This window comes from Malus sylvestris, chromosome 17 (assembly GCF_916048215.2).
Source record: "Malus sylvestris chromosome 17, drMalSylv7.2, whole genome shotgun sequence".
Lineage (NCBI taxonomy): Eukaryota > Viridiplantae > Streptophyta > Magnoliopsida > Rosales > Rosaceae > Malus > Malus sylvestris.
Window position 1 is genome coordinate 27,599,077 of NC_062276.1, and position 26,267 is coordinate 27,625,343.

The 26,267-nt window shown below is 37.5% G+C and overlaps 3 protein-coding genes across 3 annotated transcripts in view; 1 reads left to right on the plus strand and 2 right to left on the minus strand.

The window, feature by feature from the left end:
* Positions 1-26,267, plus strand: part of LOC126611283 (uncharacterized) — a 63,011-nt gene that overhangs the window by 18,612 nt on the left and 18,132 nt on the right. The window lies entirely within an intron of this gene.
* On the minus strand, positions 1,856-12,608 carry LOC126611276 (nudix hydrolase 3-like). The gene is made up of 23 exons (XM_050279488.1): positions 12,382-12,608; positions 11,880-12,059; positions 11,589-11,666; positions 11,087-11,183; positions 10,744-10,877; positions 10,526-10,607; positions 9,647-9,733; positions 9,132-9,238; positions 8,496-8,667; positions 8,165-8,418; positions 7,409-7,490; positions 6,552-6,617; positions 6,207-6,284; positions 5,982-6,077; positions 5,518-5,624; positions 5,248-5,416; positions 4,372-4,455; positions 3,697-3,791; positions 3,487-3,577; positions 3,247-3,393; positions 2,775-2,841; positions 2,453-2,602; positions 1,856-2,158 (listed from the first exon to the last, which is right to left on the minus strand). The coding sequence occupies exons 1-22, from the start codon at positions 12,471-12,473 to the stop codon at positions 2,484-2,486; spliced, it is 2,484 nt and encodes an 827-aa protein (XP_050135445.1). The 5' UTR covers positions 12,474-12,608; the 3' UTR covers positions 1,856-2,158; positions 2,453-2,483.
* Positions 13,570-15,047, minus strand: LOC126611281 (F-box protein At3g07870-like). Its single transcript, XM_050279494.1, has one exon. It carries the CDS (start codon positions 14,981-14,983, stop codon positions 13,871-13,873), a length of 1,113 nt encoding a protein of 370 aa, XP_050135451.1. The 5' UTR covers positions 14,984-15,047; the 3' UTR covers positions 13,570-13,870.

Below are 26,267 nucleotides of genomic sequence, written 5' to 3' on the forward strand. Positions count from 1 at the left end.
CTCTCTCCCTTCTCCTGATTGGTTCTTTCCCCCTTTATTGGTCCCTTCCTTTAGTCTGATTGGTCCACAATGACTTATATCTGATTGGGTCTCTTTCCCACAAAGTGGAAGTTTAATTAATTTATAATCTAAAGTTTAGTAAAACGATTCCATGTCCGTAACTTTTTCGTTATAATCCTGATTCGCTAACGGCTTTCGCCTATGCACTCGTGGTTTCGAGATCTATTAGAAAACATTAATTGTGACCTCGAAAGGTCAACGAATTTTAAAGATTAATTGCAAAAATTCAAACCCTTATAACTATTCGATTTAAATTCCTAAAATTTACGGAATTAAAAATTAACTTAAAAAAAATGTAACCCAAAATACGAAATTTAATAAGGAAAATACATAGTCAATAGTGAAATTCCGAGGACGAGATTTCACAATCAGAGGAGATAAAGAGGAAGAGGAGTGAGAGAAAAAACCGAGAGAATGAAAAGAGTAGATTGGAGGAGAAACGAAAAAGGAAAAAAAAATTAAAAATAAAAAAAAGAGAAGGGAGAGAGAAAGAAGAAAAGATAGAGATAGATTTGGAGTGAGAGGGGAGGAGGGAGAGAAAAAAAGGAGTGAGTTTAAGTTTTAAAACTCTAAAAACTCACTTTTTGTGTTTTTAGATAATAGACTATATTTTTGAGCTAGTCTTGAGTTCAGTTTTTGAAAATAGTCCTACCGAACAAGTTTTTAAGGACTAAAACTTGAAAATTGTTTTTGAGTTTAAAAAGTTGGATTCAAGTAGAGTACCAAACATACTCTAAAAAGGTTTAATCATTTTAAAAGAATAAGTTGCAAACCTTCCCAGCACCCATCTTTCCCGACCAACCCCAACCATCTCGACCCTCCATTGTGCAATCCATGAGAAGAAAAATGGTATGCATTGCTATGAAAATTTTTACACACGATAATGTATTATTGGATTGGGATGTCACATGCGACGGTGAACGCACATGTCAAAGGCATAACCAGCCACATGTGGCGGTACTTGGCATGTAAACATGAACAAAGACCAACACCCTCTCATTTTCCCCCATTCCTTTTACATTATTTCCTTCATATTCCAATCGTCTGAATTCATTAAAATCAAACAAAATAAACAAGAGTTCAAGACTGAATATCTCAATTAGGGCTCGTTTGGTTGTGCTTTTGAAATAGTCAAAAGCGCTTCCTAATGAGTAAAAGCGCTTCAGTTTAAAAGAAATGGTCATTTGACAAACATTTTATAAGTACTTTTAGCTAGAAGCCTAGAAGTAGAAGGACTAAGAAACATTTTCTAAAAAGCACCTAGGAGGTGCTTCCTCCTAAAAGTGTTGCACAAAGATAACAAGGGAAACACTTTGCCCCCCTTAATGAATTTTTTTTTCAATTCCAAAATTATCCCTATTTTTTAATTTGCAAAGTCTAAAATGCCATTACACTTTATAAAATCACCAAAACTACCAGCACCAATTTTTTCTAGGGTTGTACGTTGAAAACCCAAAACCAAAAGGTTTTTTATTTTCATATTATTTTGGAGGCTAGGGCAGTCCACTTGGTCTCCATCTCTTCCTCTCCATCTTCCCAAATCTCTCTGCATCTTCATAACCAAAAATTTTTGTGGAGGTATGTATGTTATTTCTTATCTTAAATTTGTATAAAGTGTGAGAATTTTATTGGTTATATATTATTTTTGTTGAAATTGTTGTGAATGGACTCGAAAGCAATAAAATATAGCCTCATAATTGAAACAAAAAGGAGAAAACATAAACTAAACCTTCAGCCTCATGTTGATAGAGAATAAGTGTCCCCTGCATATATGGATCTTTAAAACATCACCCCGTTTAAGAGAAAAGAAAGCCCTCTTCTTATTATCTGTAGCATTATATGGATCTTTAAAATAGTAACATAATACACAAAGCCATTCAAACAAGAAGGTTTCATATCCTTTGAGTCGAACATGCATATAGATTATTATTAGCCCACAGGTCATAACTAATTATTAGTCGAACATGCATATAGATTATTACAGCTTCCATGATAATATGAAGATCCCCATCAGGAATCTTGCCCTTGTTTATATCCATGAGCTTAAATCCCTCATGTATGCCAGCAACTTCCTCCATCGACAAATGCTCAGTATTACCTATTAATTTAAAATCCCAAAAGAACAAAAAAAAAAAACCATTAGTAACCGAGGGCAAGATTAATCCTACGATCAATCAATCATGCTTACACAGTTTTATGTCAGCTTAGGACACACTTATATTCAGACGAGGAAAATGACTTGAGTCGCTCGACTTTATTGCATACCAGACTCGACGCAATCTACCATTTGGTGCGACATGCGACTTGTCATCTATTTAACCATCTTACATCCATAATGTACCACAAGTAACCAACCAAATAAAAAAGTAATCATGTACGCGTCTGTACTCACCCTCATGTTGTGTGTAGGTCAAGTCCGTATATTATCCATGCGTCCCCAAACTCAAGAGGAGTTCATAGAGCAGAGCAATGAGAATTATCGCACCACTCAACCAGATTACTGGGAGATAAAAAGTCATCGAAGCCTTGTCTGTCTCATGATCTGCAAGTTCACAGTACAAAAATTAGGAGATTGGTTGATACTTGATATATTCAATAGGTAGAGGAAGAAAAATAAGATGGGGGATCAAGACAAAAAATATTGCGTTCTGTCATTAGCTCAGGAATTATGTTGCCATTTACAAGCATCCTTGAAAGATGGTAATGAGACTCACCCATTTGTTGTCTTTGCTCCAATATTTTATCTATTACCGGGAATGTGGGAACTATATCCACGGGGACCTATGCAAATAAGAAAACGTTAGTAACTGCACGACGTTGCCATATGATTCACAGAAACTTAAAGCATCTTTTTGGATTACAGATTTCAGTTTTAGATTTTCCATTGTATGGGATTTCCAAACATTTAAAAAGAACACAAGGGAGCCAAAAACAAACTACATAATGCAAATCACCGAATATTTCTCAATGCGAAAATGCAGCTTAATAAATACAATCACAAAATGTCAACTTGATCAAATGAAAACTGGGAAAATGTCAACTTGATCAAATGAAAACTGGGAAAATGTCTTCCAGAAATTTCTGTCTAATAATGCCAGTGATTTGCAAATATCAGCTTAATAATATGCATACAAGTGCCATAATTCTTCATATTTGGATCAAGCTTATCGAAGTAGCCTTCCGTACCTGAATTTTCTCTAATTTCTGCAGAGCAACTTTTATTGGGTTCGTCATTATGCCGTATTTCTGAAGCAGTACATTTGCAGCCTCCTTGTCACCTTTTGCTTGTATGGTGAGTATCGCCCTACTCAGGTTCTCAACTGCACCTTCAACCTTTTACCAAAACAAAGGAGTAGTTATATATATGGCCTTGATGTGTCATCTCAGGGGGCATAAGGAGGAAATTTAGAACTTGAGAAGTAATACCTTGGTAAAGTCAACAGAAAATGTTTCATCAGCATTCAAAATAAAGGCTCCTTCCTCATACAACCAGTTAAATTGCAACGCTTGTCCTTTTCTGCAAATATAAAATATAAGATACTTTGGTGGCCAAACATGCTAGATGCTTACTATAGTATAATTTGCTTGCTGACAAGTGACAAAAGTTGACTAGAGGAGGGTGAGTTACTAGCTTACCCATGAGCTTCTTCAAGACCAAACCGTACGGAGCGGAAGCATCCAGCAAGAAAAGAAACATACATAGACTTCAATAAACTCTTTGGGAGCATGTCCTGGAACCAGCAAGACAGAGACAATTGGAACTTCAACTAGCATAAGCACTAGAACACAGCTTGTATGCCACCACACTATGAAGTTATGAGTACCAGTGAAAATAACACAACTTCTTATGAGAAAGAAAATTTTCATTAATAATTACTAAAATGAAAGGTAAAATGACTCAATCAACCAGAGGTCCAGCGTCATCTTGATGATAACAGAATTTTTTTTGTCAAACGATAGATTTGTTAGATTAGAGAGCCGACGGGGTTCAAACCCACACAGTCATGCAAGGGCAACACTCCTCTGCACCAATGTGGTAGAGGGCCACTTGCCTTGATGATAACATAATTAATACCAATGAAAGATGCACTTGTGTGAACAAAAAAAAAGGGAAGTGTTATTGGCACTCCAAAAATCTCAATCTACACTCCTCACAAGTGTATTTTTCTTTCCTAATATAGAAAGTTTGGAATGTAGAATGAGATTTTTGGAGTGCTAATAACAATTCCCAAAAAAAATTGTAAACCAAACTATCCCACTAATGAGATAAAGTGAAGCGAAGCAATCTCAACCAAATTAATCGCCACTCACCTTGTGGATTAGGAACTTCAATGCCCAAAGGCCAACTATATCAGCTTTTGCTTCTTCCAGAGCTGAGTGGAGTTCTTGCAGTTCCTTTATCAAGAGATGAAAGGGACACAGGGCAAATCAGATTTGGCATTAAGAAAACAGTGCACACTTATGTACTTAACCTTCCGAAATTTACTTCTTTTTTTATTGATTTTTCTTAAACTGTTTAATATGACATTAGAAACATAATAAGAAGCACAAGAACTTTGAAGAAGCACAAGAACTTCCGAAATTTCCTTCTTTTTTTTATTTTTGATGCAAGATGTTCCATTTGAAGAAGGCTAGAAATATCATTGCCCACTTTAACAACTGGGCATCATGCACGTACATAGGTGATGACATAAAGTGCCTTAACACCTCAACAACATAGGCATCACATGCCTCAACAATATGAAGACACCACGTGTTTTTACGAAAAGTCAACTAAGGTGGGCATCACCTGCGCCGCCACCACGATTAACTGTAAAAAGCAAACTAAACTTAAGCAACCAAATAGGGTTTTGCAAGGAAACAAGATTTCAAGGAATTTGCAAGGAAACTGGACTTTAACAAAGTGTTCTTGCTGCAACACTTTAATTCTCAAATATGTTTCGATGTCTCTCTGTAGTAAGATAGGTAGAGCTAGGAAATCAACCTCAAGTTTTAATGTGCATTGACCAGCAACAATTACTATAAAATTGACAATAAAAGTTTATTAAACTCTGTTCTGCTAGATATACTGAACCTTATTTTGAAGAATTGTTTGGTTTACTATTCGCAGCGATGCAATTCACAAAGGTTGTCAAACCAAACTATAGTGAACAAGTAAATTAGATAATTTATAGTGATGTCACTCACCAATCTCACTGTTGACTTTCTACCATCTGGAAGTGTAATGCTATGAGGTCCAATCCCATGGCAGCACTCATGGCACATTATGTGAGTGAAGAAAGATTCAAAATCTACAAGTTCCTGTTGTTCCTTTGTGATACAAACATCGGCTATAGGCAGAAGAATGTGCTTGAACCTGATTTAGCATGGGTAGTTCTGATATTACCATTCCAACACAACAGATCAAAATTTGGAAAAGCAATAATGGATACTCATCTGTGGGAAGGAAATTTTTACTTGGCCTCTGAGATATTCTTAAGCATGACCATTGATGTTCCTCGATCTTTTACAATACGCTCGTCATTTGGTAGATTAAAAGCAACAGTGTGAGGACCCTTGACATCCTGGGGTAAAATTTGAAGTTGTCAATGTCACTTCACCAACCAGATCAATTTGCATATGTATAATATATTATTAAACACAGGTCAAGAAGACTCTGACCTCTATTTTATTAAAACCCAAGCCACTACTAATTTTACTTGTGATTGGTAGATTTTTGTGAAACTCAAACCAAAATATGAGACGTATATATTTTTATTTTCTACCCTCCAAACAGTTTTTCATTGATTATTTGGCTCAACAGTATAGGGTTAGAAGCAGGGAAAACCATAATCCCAGTCATTGTGCCTCTGTGATGAAAAACTTGCATGTTGCCATAGATTAGAACATCTTGAAAGATATATCAGAGTTCCAAAACTTACTCCGGCATTGTAAATAAGATCGATGACTCGAATAGGAGCAGATTTCACATCTTTGGACTTGTAGACACTGTCCAGTGGCAGATTTTGTTCCAAAACCTTATAAAAATAGTAATAATGGATGGTTAGGAGGAATAACAAAGTTGTCAGGATCTTTATTATTTTGGTAAGATATGCACTTTTGGTAAGATATTGCATCTCTGGTAGAAAATGTTTGTACAACAGTACCTGCAAATTGTCACCAAAAAGCTTTACTTGAGCAGTTGCCTTGTCATCCCGAACTCCAATAAATGCCTCAAAAGTAGCCTGAAATAAAAGGCAGTTCAATAACATCTAAAGGTCGAAAATTACTACCATGCTACATCACTTAAATTCCCAAATATGTCCTTTTAGAAAATAAATGCCCAAATGCAAGAAAATGAATAGTATAAAAAACTTTATGAAAAAAAAAAAAGAATTGAAATCTGAGATCAATATCATTGTATTTGCAGTATGTCAGTTTGATCACATTTAAAAATACAAAGTGATAAATGCAGAAGCTCAAAACACAAGGGTGCTCCACATAAAAAATACCTTGTATCCAAAAAGAGCATCTTCATATGTTTCATATGGACCAATAGTAACATCCAGCTTAGAGTTCTACAACAGAACAGTAGACAAAAACAAAGGCTAGTTCAACAGTTTATGCTCTTAAGAATTTACAGACAATAAGGAAATAACAAGAGGAAATCACGAAAGCTTCCATGCTTTCACTGTCTCGTCTTCTTGAGACTATGGTACAGGTTGTTCCGAGAAACATGGTTGAGTATGGTGACTTCATAGTTCACCCAGTCTTGTGTATAACTATTTAGTGAGAAACACTGTGCTTTGTGGTGGGAAAAAGCTTAAGTTTTGTAAAGTTGTAGTCTGTTGGCAATTTTTTGGGTCATTTAAGCGGGATAGAATGGTCAAATATTTGAAGGCAAGTGCGGGGTGAAAATGTATTTCTAGTGGATAAAGTTAAGATATGCTGTTAGTACCTCCACTGGGCCGCTGGTTTCGAATTTATTTTATTGCTGTTAGGTTATACATTAAGAAAGAAAATCGTGATCATTACTGAAAAAATGGTTGTCAGCAGGCAACATAATAGGGGATTCCTTATTACAAGATATAACCCCATTGTTCAGCACAGGAATAAGCAATGCAACTTTAGAAAACTAGATATTCTTGTTAAATTAAATAGAAAATAATTAACAATAAGCAATTATATGACCCTCTTCATTTACGCTATAAAACCAATAATAAGACCATATAAACTGCACGCTAGCAACTTCGACATATTAATAAAGTAGCTCATGGAAAAATTGTTTATAGGAAGGAACGAATAACCAACACCATATAACTGAAATATAATTCATGATTGTAAATTGTAGATTAAATACTCTACTAACCAACTCCATCCAGGCTATATCCGAGTCATAGTAGTCATTTGAAAGGAAAGCATCAGCCTTGCTGTGAAAAAATCTCTTCAAACTTCATAGCAAACAAAAGATTAAGTTAATATTTGTACAAAGATAATATTTAGCACGACCACTGTCAAGTTTTGTAGTTGTAATTTTTTTCCAACATCAGTATTTAGCATACTCTCATTTCCCCTCGCGTGTGGACCTCCTCCCATCACTGGAGAGGCCAACATGCAGAATTCACTATAAATTGGGAGACTGCAATTGCAAAGAATCAAACTTAATGTCTCTCACTCTAACTCACTCTAATTTAACGTTAAGAACTTATGGATGATGAGTTAATGTGTTTAAATACAGAGGTTTCACTGATAAAAAAGAAAAAGAAAGAACCGTGCTTTATGAGGTACAACAACAGATACAAATGACAGATTCCTTTACATATAGAGGGCAAGTTTTTGTCCCATGATATTTCATTGTGATATACCGCTGGATACCAGTCATAAAAGAAGCCATACATACAGCCAAATATTAAGGGATAGCTGACATCAAGGGACATAAAAGCCATATATCACAGTAAAATATCAAGGGATTTTTGTTGGACTCGTCTGATTTACTTATACATTGTAAAGCTTGAAACCCCTGTAAATTAAACCCACACAGAACCAGTGAAAATTTCATAAACAATTATTAACCTCAGATTCAGTAATGAAACAACTTAAAAAAAGATAGTCTTCAAACTCATACCTAGGGGAACTGGCCAATTCACCGGCTTTATGCAATAACTCAGCTGCTTGTGTGAGGAAAGCATTATACTCTTGGGAGAAAGGAACACTATATAGATCATGAGTGGATGTCACTGAATGACTTGTGCTTTCATCTGTACAGCCATACAAGGATGAATCCAGACTTAATTCGCTTTGCCTTTTAGTAACTGTGAAAAAGCTTGTTGCAGCTTGTTTTTGGTCCTCAGTTAGACTTTTCTTCCACAATTCAAATTCCTACACCGAAAGAAACTCTTTTGTCTTCACAAACGTAAAAAATATTTCCTATAATACAATGAGCTCATTCAATATACCACTTTGTCCATGTCTGGCGGATACAAGTTTGCGCCAGGAGGTTTCTGCATAGGAAACGCAGCTTTGTATTCAAGTCCCTTCCACCCAGTAACCCGTTTTGTTGCTTCAGGAAGCAACTTTATAGCCGAATCTGCAGTTGTCAAAAATGCCTCATTTTCATCAAGGGACGACCTGTTCATAGAAAACGAACTTAATATTTTTATTTTCATTGTTAAAAGGAAACAGGGATTTTACAGAGGGAGAAGCTAAGAAAAAAGGGGGTGAACAAGAAGTCCATCCATTCAAAACAAAGAAAACTAAACAAGCAAGCCACATTCAGTACACAACTTTGGTTCTGCCAAGATGAATCACATCACACTAAAGGAGAAATTGCAAAATTTAGTTTTAACAAGCAAGCCACATTCAGTACAAAATTAAAGGAAAGCAACCCAATTTTTCACATAACCAGAAAATTTAACAACCCTGCAGAATTTTTCCACTGAATCAATTGTACCAAAGCCCAAAGCCTTACTCAAGTAGTAACTTCCCAAATTACACAAGCATACCCACACCAAAGACACACACAATATGGTATATATGTACGTAAAAATGGCATGTGCATACACCTGAAAGAGCACTGAGTTAAAAATAAATACCATGGACTCTTATTAATAACGTAGTACATCCATTTCAACTTGTCTAACTGTGATGCATCCGCATGCTTCTTCAACCAATCCCTTAGAACCGGATTACAGCACCAAACCTAAATGTAAATTTAGAAAAATGGAGTGGAAAAAATCAGAAATGGTCAGTTCAACATTGTTTAAGGATTAAAAAAAAACGGAAAAGAAAAAAATGTGCGTAACAAACTAGCTGCAACACATGAAAATTACAAGATATTTCATACAGCCTAGCTCATTTAGTGCATTTTTACTTTCGTGTGAAAATAGCAAATTATAGTGCAAAATATGTTCCAACAAATGAGTGCAGATGCACCCGACTGATGATAGTCAGATGTACCATGAAACAGCATCACACTTCATGGTTTTCATGCATATCAATGATCATTATGCATCAGAGATTCAGAATAGCCTAACAGCACAAATACACAGATCGGAGTGTCTGCTTAGTTATTTAACAATGCATGTATTTCTGTACGAGTCTATACAACCTGAAGGTAAAAGATTTGATCTATAATTGCTGCAGCCTTAATCAGTAACACCAGGGCCTCCCTGTCTGCCTCTGTAAGACCTGTTAACTGCAACAAAGAAACAATATACGCTGAACTTAACTTCAAGGACCCAACCAACTAAAAGAAGACGGAAGGACACCAACAAATTACAAAATATGGGAAAGTGGGGGAAAGGAACTTCAACATCAAAAGTGTATAATATCCTATATTCTGGACATGAAGTTTAAATAGAAATGCGACAAAACAAATTACACCATTTGCTTAAATATCTGTAATAATACTGTTCAGTGTTCACCTTTTAGACAAGAACTTCTTATACTTTTACTCAACTTTAAAATTGGTTTGCACAGTTTGCATGTACTGGTTTTACAAATTACAGAAAGTGGAAAGAATGGTATGCAGCCCATAAATACTAGCCAAGAAATCATTTGTATCCCCAGAATATTGGATGGAATGAACAAATTCAACAACCATAAGGTTTACGAAAGGAGATCAATGCCTTTGAAAGCCCTTGCATGCCTTTTCTGCAGTATGCACATGAAATAATACCTATATAATTCATATTTCACATCACCCAGACCCAGTGCAACCAAAAAAGTCAAATGCAGATTTTGGCATAAGCAAATTAATCCCAATCACTAAAACACAAGATGAAGCTTCTTGGAAACTCAGGATGAAGCAAAAACTTACGATCATTTTGCCTTTCCAACTTCAGACAAAAACTTATAATCATTGCACCATGACAGAATTGTCTAAATCAAATGAAGTGGAGAAGAAAAAGGAATAATAAACCAAAGAAATAATTTACAAAAAGAATAACAGATGTAAGAATTGAGTAATTGACTAAAGGGAACTAACCTCGGCACTGAGGGAAACAGGAGCATAACGTTGGAGTTGCTTTTGTAGTGTTAAACTTCGACCGATAGTGTTCTCCTTGTACCTTTATTAAATTTAATATGAAATAACAGACATAAGGAAGTAGTGAATATCTGAGAAATTTGAACTTGATAGGGAGATATGGCTTGTCTTTCTGTTTTCACATTTATGAACATATTGATCTACTATTAACAGCATACCTCCGTGCAATTATGTCAAAAAGCTGACCATATTGCCCATTTACGTCGTAGGGGACGCAATCAGGGTCTTCTTTAGCAAGTAAGTTTCTGTAGTCCTCATAAGAAATATATTTAACAGCAGAGACTTCCGTTTCCTGTCATTAAACAGAAATGCAAATATGTTCGGATACTCGTGAAAATTTCTATGGCTACATAGGCACATAGCAACAAATATCAAAACATCATCATCATAGTTTACTACTTTTCACCCCTAGTCTTTGAACTATTTCTAAGAATGATCAATAATTCTTATGGCCATACTTCCTGTCTTAAAGAGAATGTAACCGACAGATCTTCTTCTCACCTGAAGAGTAAATGCGTCGAGAGGGATTGGATTCACAGTTGTTACCAAATATACATCATTGAATTCATTGTTAATGAATTTTCCATCATTTGTCACACTGCATTCAAATTGTAACACAACGTAAGTTAACATATTAATATACAATGTCTTCTATCAATTTGATTTCCATATATATTTTTGTGACACTTCTACCTCCTGTCAATTCTGGATGGAACAAAACTGGAATCCTATGAGATACATTAAACTGCTTAAGACCTCCACAACTCCAACAACTTCACAAGTATAACATCTCACCTTCCAGAACTAATTCTTAATTACAATAACAATGAAGATGTCTAGCTACGCACATCAGATTCCAACTTAACACAAAATGGAAAAACTAAACGTGCAGACCTAGTAACAAGTAGTAGCAATATTTTAAAGAAAACTAGTTTATGATAAAATATGTTAGATAAAGAAATATGTATATCCAACAACAGAACAAAGGAATTGACCTACTAACCACTCTTCAAGATAAACGAACAGCATTTCAAATGCGTCCTTTGGAAGTACTATACCCAGCTCTTCTTGAAGCTCCCTCCTGAAACATACATTATTGTGTTTTAGTGTTTTAGTGACCACCGTTCAGAAAGCTCCAAGTTTTAATCCAAAAACAAACAACTAAAAAAAACTATTCGGTTGTACATGTACCTTTAATAATACAAATTTATTATCAAACAAAAGTTCATAGATAGCAACGGGTGTAAGTACAAGCTATAAGTATGTTACAGGTAGGGGCAATGAAACTTTGTACCGAGCTGTTGTAAGTGACGAATCACCAGCGGATATGTGTCCAGCACTTGAGATATCCCACCGTCCCGCCCACAAATCCTTGCAGTCGGAACGCTTTTGGATAAGCAGCTCTTGTGTACTCTCAGCAAAAATCCACACATGAACAGCTCGATGGTAATCCTCGTCTCGATGAACATCTCCCCTACATGAGCATCAATAACATTCATTATACCACAAAACATATACAGTTGAATCTAAACATTCAGAACTAATGGGTTATCAGCACAAATTTCTTAAAAATCAGAAGCACAACATTTACATACATACACATTAATAAAACAGAAAACTATTGGGTTGGAGTTTATCTAAATTGGTCGATTGAGTTTCAATTTACTTGATAATTGTAATTGATTCACTTACTTTGCTTAATCCATATCATTTCCTTCCACAATATACTCCGTTTGTTTTCCAGAAATTACAAGAAAATAATTAAATCAATTAAAAAAAATACTAGCTCTGCTTGCCTGGGCTTGGAAATGCCGGTCTTCTGGCCGGTTTTGGTGAGGACGTCAAAGTACTCTTCTTGTCTATGAACATCACCTTCTGTCACCGCCATTGCGCTAATCGCAACTGTCTGTCAGTCGAATCGCCGCCGCCCCAGAGATTATTCGGTTCTGATTTCTCAATTGATCAGTCTCGACTGTCTTCCTCTGTTTCTCTGCAAAGGGTGGGTATGCGTGCTTCCACAGCACTTAAAGCACCTCGAGTATTCTGCATGCTTCCGCAGCACTTTAAGCACCTCGAGTATTCTGCATGCTTCCGCAGCACTTTAAGCACCTCGAGGATTCTGCATGCTTCCACAGCACTTAAAGCACCTCGAGTATGAAAAGACAAGAAAGATATATACATTTGAAAATAAAGTTGAGTTTTAAGAAAAACTAAAATAAATTAAATCATGCATGCCGCCATCACTGTTACCATTGCCACCACAACATTATCAACTGCCATTGCCCATGCAACCATGGCGACCACCACCTCCACCGTATCTCACCACCGCCGCCACCATCACATCCATCAACCCCATGGCCACCACTTTTTCACCTCCAATGTCTCACCACAACCACAAGCACCTCCGCCACTACCACCACCACCACCACCACCACCACCACTAACATCACCAACTCCACCATACCATGGCCACCACCACCTCCTCCATCGTCTCATCATCTCACCACCATCGCCCCTGCCGCCACCACCAGCACCACCACATTTTCCACTACCATCACCCTCAAAACCATTGTTAACACAACCAACGCCTCTGCCACCATCGCCGCCATCACCAAAGCAAAACAGTGCTAGATTGATGATGGGAGCGATGGTGGCAGCCACAATCATCAATATACACAGAAAGCTTTCCTCTTGCAGAAAGCATCAAGTTTTTCCTTTCTCTCCTTCATATTTCAAAACTAAACGAGAAATTAAACACTCAAGTCATAAACTTCATCAAACAGGTGATTGATTGTAAGAATAAGAATGTTAGCAAGGTTGAAACCAAGGCCGAAATTGCCAAGTTCAAAGCTGATGAGATGGCCAAGGCGAATGAGTTCATAAGCTCCACTTTGTCGTGCAGCCCCCAACAATAATGAAAACACATCATTCAGTATCCGGATTAAAGTCGTATTCGCGTTGACACTCATTACTAATACAACTCATAGAATAAAAATATACTGAATCAATATATATATATATATATATATGTGCTAGCATAGCAAGCACAAACATAACTTTCCCTGTGTTTTTTCCCCTTCTTAAACTCACAGACGAACAGATAGAAACTCTACCAACCATAGTAGAGCAGAAAATCTCATCATCGAGAGACAAGCACATATAGGGATATTCTAATTCAATAAGGATTTTATACAGTACAATATATAACGAAATGAAAACTGAAAACTAAAGCACCTAGCTGCTTTTCAACGATCCTTCGTTTCTTCCTCCTTCATGGAATGTGCATCAACTCGCTCGATCGAGTAAAACTAGGCTCTCCGTGTAATATTCAATACATGAATACCCTGGATCTGTATGAATTCCTAGAAATTCATTTCTGTTGTTCTTAGGATCATGAGAAACCAACTTTCCAGTCTTCTCTCCATGGTCATACATTTCTAACAGAAACTCGCCATTCTTCCTGCACCCCATAATCTGTATAACTAGGAAATTCGGGGTGACATTTCTATCAATAGAGAATTTCTTTGTCCATGAATCCACCACCCCATACTCTCTCATAATCCAAATACTATGTGTATTTTCCTCATAGTGCTTCACAGCAATAGACTTTCCAGCAGCTGAAATATTGTAAAACTGACGTGGTAAATCTTCTGGCAACTGAATCTCTTTAAAAGTCTCACCACTCACATCAAATGACAAAATCACATTGCGGAGTCCATTTTCTTTTCGATGAGACGCAATCCAATGCACGGCTCCTTTGATAAAAACTTGAGACCAAAATGTCTGAGCGATGACATAATTAGGAGCAGTTGCTGAAATGGTTTTCCAAGACCCTGAATTTAGTGAATAAAGCGAAACTTCAGGGCAAGCTTGGCCTTGATCATCTTGGCGGAGATTCACCAGTCTCACTACCTTGTAATCATTTTTCTTCGAATCAAAACCGAACCCATAAACAGGATAATATGGGGAGGTTGGTTCATGAGGCTTTGGAAGTGAGACGAACTTTCTTATTGAGGGGTTCCATAGAATCAAGGTGTTGGTTTCTGCATGGTAATCGTCGGAGAGGAGAAGTAATCCGTTGCACGAGCCCACAATTCGGAAACACTCGATCAAGCTCTGAACTGGAAGCTGTGGCTTTGAGTGTTCTAGGAAGGAGTCATTGTCTAAGTGTAAAGAATAGCGCTCAATTGTGGGGTCCTTGGGGCAGTGCCTGAGAAGGATGGAAGGGGTGTTGTTGCTGGTTTTGTTCTGGCTAAGGTTGAGGTGTGCGTTGATGAAGCTAGTGTGTTTAATGATGGAGTTCCAAGATCTGCAGACGGAGGTGAACTGAATCAAAGGTTTGACGGGAAGCCTAAGAAGAATTTGGACTATAATTTCTTCGGGAAGGTATTCTGACATGGTTGTTCGATTTCCTCGGGATATTTGTGCTTCGGGAAGGTCTACGATGCCTAAACTCCCAGACCTTAAATAATTCTTCAGCAGCACCTCGGTCAAAGATATTTGGTCAGGGCATCATTTTCTTGACAGTTAATAGAAAGCCTATTCAAACCTGGCTGCTGATATTGATGTTTAAAGTCAGTCTACTCTCTAAAGTTAAGTTAATCGGAAATTTCAGTATGATCAGCTCATAATAATATATTATGTGTCATTATATAATAGTAGGGTATGTATGTTAAAAAATTAATAATTTAAAAAATAAAATTTCTCATCATTTACATAAAAATACATGATATAACATGTGTGTTCCTATCACAATCAAAAATTTCTCCCTTGAAATAACCAACACAAGACGACATGTTTATTAATTAATTTTTTTTTTATAAAAAAAACTATAATTTGGGGAGGTGGGAGTTTCAAACGGAATGCATACATAAAAATCCAACAACTTATCCATTAAAATATTGGACTACGTGCATTTATTAACTAAAATTCAAACTTACAAATATTTCATCATGTCATTGGACGCTAGTTTGGTATTATTGTGTTTTGTTTAAAATGTTTTTATTGTAATGTGAGAATAAATAGCTGTAAAATAAAGTTATTGAGTGTTTGGTAAACTTTTTTTTGTCAAAGTACTTTTGACAAAAAAAAAAAGTGTCTGAGTATTTTGTAAACTTTATATAAATTGTTGTAAATATGTTAAATAACTAAAAATGATATGGTATGTCACATCCCGACCCGGGGTCCACCACATCCTAGGCTCGCTCCACCACCGTAGCACGATATTGTCCTTTTTGGGCCCCGACTACGCCCTCATGGTTTTGTTTCTGGAAACTCACACAAGAACTTCCCAATGGGTCACCCATCATGGGAGTGCTCTCGCACGTTACTTGCTTAACTTCGAAGTTATGATGGAACCCGAAGCCAGTGAGATCTCAAAAGGCCTCGTGCTAGGTAGGGATGAGAATATACATATAAGGATCACTCCACTGGACGATATGGGTTCTTATAATCCACCCCTCTTAGGGGCCCGACATCCTTGTCGGCACACCACGGCCAGGGTTAGGCTCTGATACCAAATTGTCACATCCCGGCCCGGGGTCCACCACATCCCAGGCTCGCTCCACCACCGTAGCACGATATTGTCTGCTTTGGGCCCCGACTATGCCCTCACGGTTTTGTTTCTGAAAACTCACACGAGAACTTCCCAGTGGGTCACCCATCATGGAAGTGCTCTCGCACGCTACTCGCTTAACTTCGAAGTTCTGATGTAACCCAAAACCAATGAGCTCCCAAAGGTCCTCGTGCTAGGTGGGGATGAAAATATACATATAAGGATCACTCCCTTGGGCGATGTGGGATCTTACATGGTATTTTTTTTAATACATTGACATTATAACACTAAGGAGAGAGGGAGTTCGGCTAAGCCACATAATGGGCATTCTAATTTGGTATCAAATTAGTCATCCACGATATTCGAACCTAAAACCTCTCACTTCCAAATGAAGAGGAATACCATCAAACTGTAATACTGAGTGACAAAATGATATGGTATTTAATGTGATATAATAATTGTCAAAGAAAATAATGTAAGGACAATGATGGAGGTATACTTGCCATTTGAAAACTTCATTAAATGCACACTAATTACTAGCTTTGAAATAAAAAGCTTTTTTTTTAAGCATTATAAACCCTACTTCTGCTTTTCTATGTTTTTCTACTGTCGTCGACAACAGTTTTCAAAAATATCACTTTTTTTTTTGTTTTACCAACATTTGATGTTCCAGATTTTTTAATAAGCTGTTTTTTTTTTTTTAAAGCATTACAATCCCAAACTAACCCCAAATGACTAGACTCACCCCAGCGAAGCCAAATTATATTGTAGAGCAATCAAAATCATGTTCAGTAAATTACGAAAACTTCCCTTAAAGTAGAATATCGTTTGGGTAAAAAAAAAATATATATATATATGTAACAAATCTTAATGGAAAATGTTAAACAGCTCTTATTGCAAAAAGAAATACAAGCTGCACTAATACTTGATGCATTTTCATGCGGGGAATGCTAGAGAAATCATCTATGTAAACTATATTTTGTAAATCTCATCACGTAGTTGTTGATAATTGAATTATTATCTAAGTGTTGATTAACATGCTTTTTTTTTGTGACACATCACATGGTTTGCGAATTTGGTTGAATAGTCTACCCAGCATTAATAAAGGCAACCCTAAGCCAGCAAGGCTCTGTGCTTTGCGAGGGTCAGGGGAGAGGGGGACGTATATCATACGCAGTTTTACCTTTACATTACAAAAATGTTGTTTCCACGACTCGAACCCGTAACATTTCTATCACAAATGAGCAATATAAGACGAAAAAAGTACAACACGCAGACATTAAATTCCTTTCTTCTGTTGATATTAATAAAAAGACTGTCAAACCAACAATGAAAAGCATCCAAGTCCTAGGCAAATTTTGTATCCACTTTGAGCTTTTAAAGCACGTAGGACTTGCAAATAAATGGAGAGCTTGAGTGATCAAGATAAAAGTGTTGTGTTTATTCTTCTCTCTAGGAGGTAAATATATAGTTGTATAATATCCCACATAACAGGAAATAAGAATCCCAATTATACAAGGAATAAATTATAGGATTACATTCCTAAACTAAATGGTTGACTCACGCCAACACTCCCCATCAAGTTTGTGCATAGATATCTCATAAGCCCAACTTGTCAAGTGAGTCTTGAAACACCCTTACTGAAACCGCATGATTTAACACATCTGCTAATTGTTCTTCAGACCTCACATATGGAATATCAATCAATTTGACATCTAACTTCTCTTTGATAAAGTGTCTATCTACCTCCACATGCTTTGTACGATCATGTTGAACGAGATTATTGGCTATTTCTCTTGCAGCTTGATTGTCGCATTATAATAACATAGATCCCTGAGGCTTGAACCCAACCTCAATGAGAAGAATCCTAAGCCATAACAATTCACAAATTCCACGTGCCATCCCTATGTACTCTACTTCGGTCGTGGATCTAGCCACTACATTTTGCTTATTGCTTCTCCAAGTTACCAGATTTCCTACTATGATTGTGAAGTAGCCTAATGTGGAGCGACGATCAGTAATGTTTCCCACCCAATTAGCATCAGTATACCCATTTACCTTCATATGTCCATGCTTCATGAAGATCAGTCTTCTACTTGGTGCACCTTTTAGATAATTCAGTATACGCATCACTGCTGCCATGTGATCCTCTCTAGGAGCATGCATGAATTGACTTACAACACTAATTGCATGCATACGCAATATTCGAACATGTAAGTGATAGGTAAATCAACCATCCTACCAATCTCTGATATCTTTCTATATCAGTAGGAACTTGATCTTGGTATATTGCCAGGTGATGATTTTGCACAATGGGAGTTTCAACTGGTTTACAAGCCAACATTCCAGTTTCAGAGAAGATCAAGAACATACTTCCGCTGAGACAAGTAAATACCATCACGAGAACGAGCAACTTCAATGCCCAAGAAGTATTTCAAGCCTCCTAGATCTTTCATCTCAAATTCTGATGAAAGATACCTCTGCAGCCCTTTTATCTCTTCTGTGTCATCACCAGTAACTACCATATCATCCACATAGATAACCAACAAAGTAACTTTAATTCCCATGCGTTTGATGAACAGGGTGTGGTCCGCATTTCCTTGTCTATAGCCGTACTTTTTCATTGCTTCAGTGAACCTTCCAAACCATGCTCTGGGTGATTGTTTGAGTCCATAGAGAGCCTTTTAAAGTCTACATACTTTCCCTGCTTCATTCGGTATTTCATATCCTGGTGGAAGATCCATGTATACTTCTTCTTCCAAATCTCTATGTAAGAAAACATTCTTCACATCGAACTGTTTCAAAGGCCAGTCCAAGTTAGCTGTTAAAGATAAAAGGACTCGAATAGTATTCATTTTTGCTACCAAAGCAAACGTTTCTAGGTAGTCAACTCCAAATGTCTGTATGTACCTTTTAGCTCCCAATCTTGCCTTGTATCTATCAATGGATCCATCCGCCTTGTGCTTTATAGTGAACACCCATTTACATCACACTGGCCTCTTCCTTTATGGTAGTGACACTACATTCCACGTTCTGTTTCTTTGTAAGGTTTCTATCTCTACTCCCATGGCTTCTACCCAATGGGGATCAAGTAAAGCCTTTTCCACTTTTGTTGGAATTTTAATCCTAGCCATTTGATTCACCATGGCTTACTTGGGTGATAGTCGATAAGTGGACACATACTGTGCAATTGCATATCTCACTTTTCCTTCTGGAGAAAACATGTCAGGTGGTTTCCCGCGGTTTTACCTAGGAGGTAAAATATAGGAATTTTCAACAATATATGGAGTATGAGAACGTACCTCTTGGATATCCACGGGGACATGAACGTGTACTAGTGGAGGAGAATGAGGGTTATTTTCTGTTTGCACAGTCTCAGTATCACTCGCAAACCCATTACATTCTACCGAATCCATAAATGGTGTAGGCCTATTATTCGACGCTACATGAGCTATCTCTTAGTTAGGGGTTTCACGGTTAAGATCTACTGGGCTTTGGCTTGTTGTGTCATTAGTCACTACCGGGCTCTGAACTGCTATGTCGTGGCCTACTGTTAGGCTTTGAATTGATGTGTCGCGACCCTCTGGTAAGGCATGGTCAGGTGGGTTGCTTATAACACTTAAGTCTTCAGTCTCGGTCTCGCCTGTACCACTAGGACCATGCCAACTGTCTCGTTCATGTGGAACATCAAACCAACTGTAGTCTTCGTCTTTACTATTCAACTCCCCCTGAAGAGTACCATGGGTTTGATCAAAGATGAAAAACATCTCCGTTTCGGAAAACATGACATCCATGGTGACATAGAAATGCTTAGTAGGTGGATGGTAACATTGATTCCCTTTTGTTGGCTATTAAATCCCAGAAACACATAACAAACAGCACACGGATCCAATTTACTTCGTTGATTCTTGTGAAGATGCACATAAGCCACACATCCAAATATGCGAGGTGATAATTGAAGAGAAGATGGTAATGTGACATAATCCGTCAAGACTTCCATGTGAGTTTGGAAGTTGTGAACTCGAGAGGGCATTCGATTAAGAAGATAACGAAATACATAACTGCATCCGCCCAATAGACATGAGGAGCATGAGCCTCAATTAGAAGAGCCCATGTTGTTTCAAGATATGTTTGTTCTTATGTTCTGCTGACACGCCCCGACCCTGATATTCCTCGAATACCAGGATAGACACGTGTTGGCCGACACCCGAGGGTGACGAAAGCCATTAATTGATACAAAAGCTAAGAATAAGAAATAAATAAGGGTTATGAATTTAAAATACAATGAATTAACAATTTAAGAACGTATTCAGAACATACAACTAAACCTAATCACTAAAAATAATTGAGATAAAATTGAATGAATAAAGAAGTGAGTCCTACATTCGAGAGGATCCGAAGATGCTGCTGCGGAAGTGCCTTTACGCCAGGATTAGGTGCCTTGATTCTAAGTCCTGAATGGGGGCGCAAAACAAAGGTAAGTGGACCAAGTTCATATATATAATAATATTAAAAAAGTTATCAATGTACTAACCCCCAAAGTTTAATAATGAAAACTACTAGCATAATAAGTGATGGATTTAAATCAAAATCCTAGCATGCCAAAATATCTCAAAAGCCATATCGCGGAAATCAAAACAGTAAACGCATCATAAATCGTCTCGTAAGCACGGTGTGCTGCTAGTAAGATCACCGAATAAATATAACTCCCGGCCCAATGCCTGCTCCGTGGTCTCTGCGCCCGTAGCCAGAGATTACCAACTCCCGGCCCAATACCTGCTCCATGTCCCTCAGCCCGTAGCTAGGGATTATTTCTCCCGACCTAAATGCCAACACCAGTTCCTCGCCCCATGCGGCATAGTGTCTACTAGGTATGCACAAATATTTACGTCTCTCATAAATAACCACTTCATAGCATAGGTTACCGATCATCGTCTACACTATAAAGAGGGGTTCAAAAACATGTTCTAGCATCCTATCGTCATCTATCAGATAGTCTACCAGTTCATGGTTTTAATAGAAAATACAATATATTAAAATATAGCTCAATATAGGCTAACAAATCATTCCTCACCAAAACACGAGACGATAATCAATATATTAAATCATCAGGCTTCACATAAATCAAATCATAAATTCGTAGGCATGCTAATCATTTATGCAATTAAATTATCAAATCATGTAATTTTAGAAGGGGTCCACTCACAGTACTTAGTTGCCAAAAGCTGCGCCACTAGCGAAGACGAAAACGTCACAATAATTGCCCCTAAGCACATTAAAGAGTCCAATAAATAAAACTATATAATTGAATTTGGGAAAACGGACATTGGAAACAGATTCAGAACGTCGAATTACCCTAAGAAGGGTCCTAGACAAAAACCCAAAAAGTCAACCCTAAAGTCAACGTTGACCGGGGGTCAACGGTCAAACTAGGTCAAACGGGTTTTAGGCTTGAAATCCGGATTAGGGTTTAGGTTAAATAGGATTAGGATCTATTGGGTTTTGGAATTCTAAGGTTTTGGGTCCTAAAGGTTTTGGGTTAAAAGGGTTTAGGGTGAAAAGGGGTGGTTTGGGCTTAAGCCCAAACTCACACACACACACACTCACACACTACACAAACCCTAAAAAAAACACACACACACACAAGGCATGCATGTGCATGCATAAGCGCACACACACACACACGTCTAAACACTTACACACACACATGGTTCACAAAATCATAAAGGCCTTAAGGCCTAAAAAAATATAAAGAAAAACAGGGCTTTAAGCCCCTTTTAAAAGCCACCGGCCCAAGGCCCTTTTGGGTTTTAAAAACAATTAACAAAAAAGAAAAACCAAATGGGCTGGGGTACTGGGTTAGGACAACACGGGCCTAAGGCTCGAGGAGGAAATAGGGAAGGCCGGCTAGCCTTGTTTTGCCGAGAGAGAAGGCCGGAGCTGCTACAACTCCGGTCACTTGAAAATGAGAGCTTCGAGCTCCGATCTAGGTACAAACATGAAGAACAAGAAGAAAGGAAGAAGTTTCTACCTTCCAAACACCGTAACTCAGTCGGAGATGACCGGAAAAGCCCTCAGAGTGCACGGGTTCGCCGGAAAAATGGGTGTGCTCACCCACAACGATTCCGAAGCAAATCCTACGTAAAAAATGGAAGGTTCAAGCTTCTAAATCATAACCAAGCATTATGCTAGGTACGAGAATGAGGGATTCGAGACTTACCCCAACGGAAAAGAAGAAAAGGTTCGCCGGAGTTTTGCTCCGTGTCGTCAAACTCGTAAGGCAGGGGTCCCTGGTTCGTGGCGAGTCTCTCCTGATGGTGCTAAGGTCCAAGTGAGTCCAGGGGGAGAGAGAGAGATGCGAGAGGTTGAGGGAGAGGGATACGGGAGAGTTGAGAGAGCTACGGGAGGGAGAGACGAAGAAGAAGAAGAGAGAGATCAGAAAACATAAAAAAAATAAACAAGGTGGGCCCCACGGGCTCACCAATTAAGGTTTAAAACAATTTTTAAATAAAATGGGGGTTGGGGTGTTTCATCTGCCACACCATTTTGTTGAGGAGTTTAAGGACAAGTAATCTCGTGAAGTATATTGTGCTCTGCGAAAAACTGTGATAGTTCAAAATTAAGATATTCTCCACCATTATCGGATCTCAGGACTTTGATAGGAAGAGAAAATTGATTTCCAATCATCCGATAAAATTGTTGGAAAATTTGCCCAACGTCACTCTTCTGTTTCATGGTATAGAGCCAAGTCATTCTAGTGCAATCATCTACAAAGGTAACAAACCATCGAATACCATGGTGTGTCGCTATTGGTGAGGGACCCCATACATCGAAGTGAATTAACTCAAAGGGCACTGATCTTTTATTGAGACTAAAGTGGTAAGAAGTACGATGACTTTTTGCAAGAAGGCAATCCTGACACTGAAAATCGGAGTTTGAAATGCCATTAAATAAAGACGGAAGTAATTTTCTTAAATAACCAAAAGATACATGTCCTAGTCGACGATGCCATAACCAAATTCTCTTAACCTTGTTGTTGTGACCACTGCTCACTTGGTTGACTTGGCCCGGTACCACATCATCCACATAATATAACCCTCTCCTCTTAGTACCACGCCCAATGATCGTCCGTGTCTGGATATACTGTAGTAGGCAAAAAGTGGGAAATATGAGTACAACACAATCTAATTGTTCTGTAACTTGACCAACAGAAAGTAAATGATTCGACAATGAAGGAACATGAAGAGTGTTATGCAGAGATAGAGAGGAAGTGAGTGCGATGGAACCCGCTCCTATAATTGGAGCAATTTCACCGTTTATTGTGATAACATTCTCTTTGGGTGGCACGGTTAAGTGGTGAAACAGGGATTCATCATATGTCATATGATCCGTAGCCTCGGAATCAATTATCCAACCAGAATCTCGTTTAGTGGATGTTGTGAATGCAATGCCAATTTTACTTGGATCATCAGATTGTTCTTGGGACGAAATCAAATTCAATAATGAAAGTTGCGGGCCTATGCCCAGTCTGCTACCAACGCCACCATTACTGACTGATGAACCCGGGCGCATGCCCAGTCTGCTGCCAATAATGGCATGCGAACCTGCCTCCAGTCCGCTTGGAAGGTGGGCTCCAGGCTCGGCAAGGCCGAAAACACTCACTGTGGATGTTAGCGTTGCAAGCCCAAGGGTTGAACCCAATATTGCATGGCTTTCAACCATTGAAAAAAGAAACGGTGGTGTGGATATGGGTTAGCTTCCTAGGATTAGGTTCAAGGTGATTCTCTTGTTTCGATATCACCTTTGGTTTTACAACAGGTGGTTGTTTTTACAGCCAAAGAGAACTCCAAGTTGGCAACAAGGGTACGGGTTTAGAGACAGGTCGAAACCTGCTCTGATACCAGGATAAAAGTGTTTAGGGTTTGAATTGTGTGTTTATTCTTCTTTCTAGGAGGTAAATATATAGTTGTACAATATCCCACATAACAGGAAATAAGAATCCCAATTATACAAGGAATAAATTATAGGATTACATTCATAAATTAAATGGTTGACTCACGCCAACAGATCATCCATTTGGTTCAGATTAAGACCAAATTCTAGTTGGTAACGGTCACAATTCCATATATATGTTGGATAAATACACAGCGATTAAGTGAGAGGTTTTAGATTCGATTTTCATCAAAGGCGAATTTGAACCACATTATTTATAAGGAAAACTAATGAAAAGGGCTTGAAAACTTTGAGTTTTAATGATAAGGACAAAATAAAGGGTAAAGTGAATAGTACCAGGATTGACTTTTTAGTGTAAAAATGTGATTTTTCGTTAAAGTGAACAGTACCAGGTGCTTTTCGTTAAAGTTCCCTTATTTATAACACATTGTGAGGCTAAACCCATCCCCTCCCCCTTAGTGTAGAATATCGTTTGTTAAAAAAAAAAAAATAATTACACATCGATGAAAGTAAAAGCGACATTACATTTACAATGACCGAGGCTTTATGTCTATTTAATCCAACATGAGATTATTGGTTCATGTTTTAATTATCCAGTTCGTCCGAAGTTGGTTACTCTTCCAGAAACTAGAAATAGTCAAACAGATCTTATGAGCGGGAACTAGCATCTATGTAAGTGATTGTTTCAAACAAAAACGATGTACAACGTGCATGAAGAAAAAAAATTTCCTTTCGCTGATTCATTAGCATTTATGTAGTCACATATTTGTAAACAACAAGGGAAACTACAAAGCATCCATAACTAATCCTCTAAACTAATTGTAACTAATGTACAATGCGATCATCCTTTTTGTGCTTGAATAAATATCAGCCCCTGGGAGGAATGATCAGAACGCAAGAACTGCAACAGCTGCCAGACTTCGGCTTACATATACGTTCGCATTTACTAAGTATGAAGATGAAGACTACTTCAACTAGAGTAAAATAGAAATTAGAAATAATGTTCGTCTGTGATTTGAATGTAGGGAAATTTTAACTCGATCTCATCTTGGTTTTCGAATTATCAGAGGCACTTCGTCTGAATGTAATCTAACTCCTATGTTAGTTGGCTTTTCAACAACTAACAAGCTAGTTTATGAAACAATGTCAAGTTCACTGAATCCGTCAACATTATACTATAACGGATTGTGCACCTGATTAAGAGAAAAATATTACACCTAGACAAGAGATCTAATGAGACTTTACTCCTGAGAAACAAGATTAATGAAGATATTAAATAACTATTGTTTGCAGAGGGAAATATAACCAGAGCTAATACGAATATAAACAATGTGTTTTCAACTTTTTTCATGTGGGAGGTATATTAAAACGATACAACGAACAATGCATCTTTCTTACAGCACGCAGGCACGGAACCTTGTTAATTTGTCACATATTGAGTCAGAACATCACTTTCATCACATCCTGAACTCTAAATCGAGTAAATTATTTCTATATACGGGAGAAATTGAACAAGAGTTAAAATCCTAAAATAATTCAATGTGCATAAAGATTATAAAAAAGAAAAGTAATTAGTAAATGATTCATGACAAAATTCTCTGATGTGATTCTTTCTTTTACGTAGCAAAGACAACTCTCAAGTTAGGGCTGGTCAGGCTAAGAGCAATAAACACTTCCCTGTAAATTATCTTAAACCACTACACTGAGTTGCAAGACGTATGGTATAAACTTCCAAAAAGAATTTTGTGCCACAACTATTATCATATATCACTTCTAGAAATACAATGAAAACAATTGCTTAACAAAATGCACCTAATTAATCGCTATTACACTACTAATCGAAACGAGAAACGTCTCCAACTTACTTGCATAAATATCAACATGAGATCAGTAGTGAATTACCATTGCTTAAGGTGAAATACAAGATGGTTCATCTGGCTAGTAATACAACTACACATACTATGTGAAGCACATTCATATATGTAACTCATTTGATCAATAACCCAAACCTTAACGAAGAATATTAAAGAACTCTTGTTGCACAAGGAAATACATCCAATTAATGAATATAACTGAATTGTTCACGTGGGAGGTATACTAAAACGCTACAACAACAAAGGTATTTTCATTACAGCACGCAACCCTATTGCCATGCATGTATTGTAGGAAACCGAA

Bases quoted from the DNA above. Each gene is read 5' to 3' on its own strand.
- LOC126611276 (XM_050279488.1), bottom strand. From the start codon at position 12,473: ATGGCGGTGACAGAAGGTGATGTTCATAGACAAGAAGAGTACTTTGAC. The intron at 8,668-9,131 runs GTATTTATTTTT...TTCTATGAACAG, and splicing joins GTTATTAATAAGAGTCCATG to GTCGTCCCTTGATGAAAATG. The intron at 6,618-7,408 runs GTTAGTAGAGTA...GTTCTGTTGTAG, and splicing joins ATATAGCCTGGATGGAGTTG to AACTCTAAGCTGGATGTTAC.
- LOC126611281 (XM_050279494.1), bottom strand. From the start codon at position 14,983: ATGTCAGAATACCTTCCCGAAGAAATTATAGTCCAAATTCTTCTTAGG.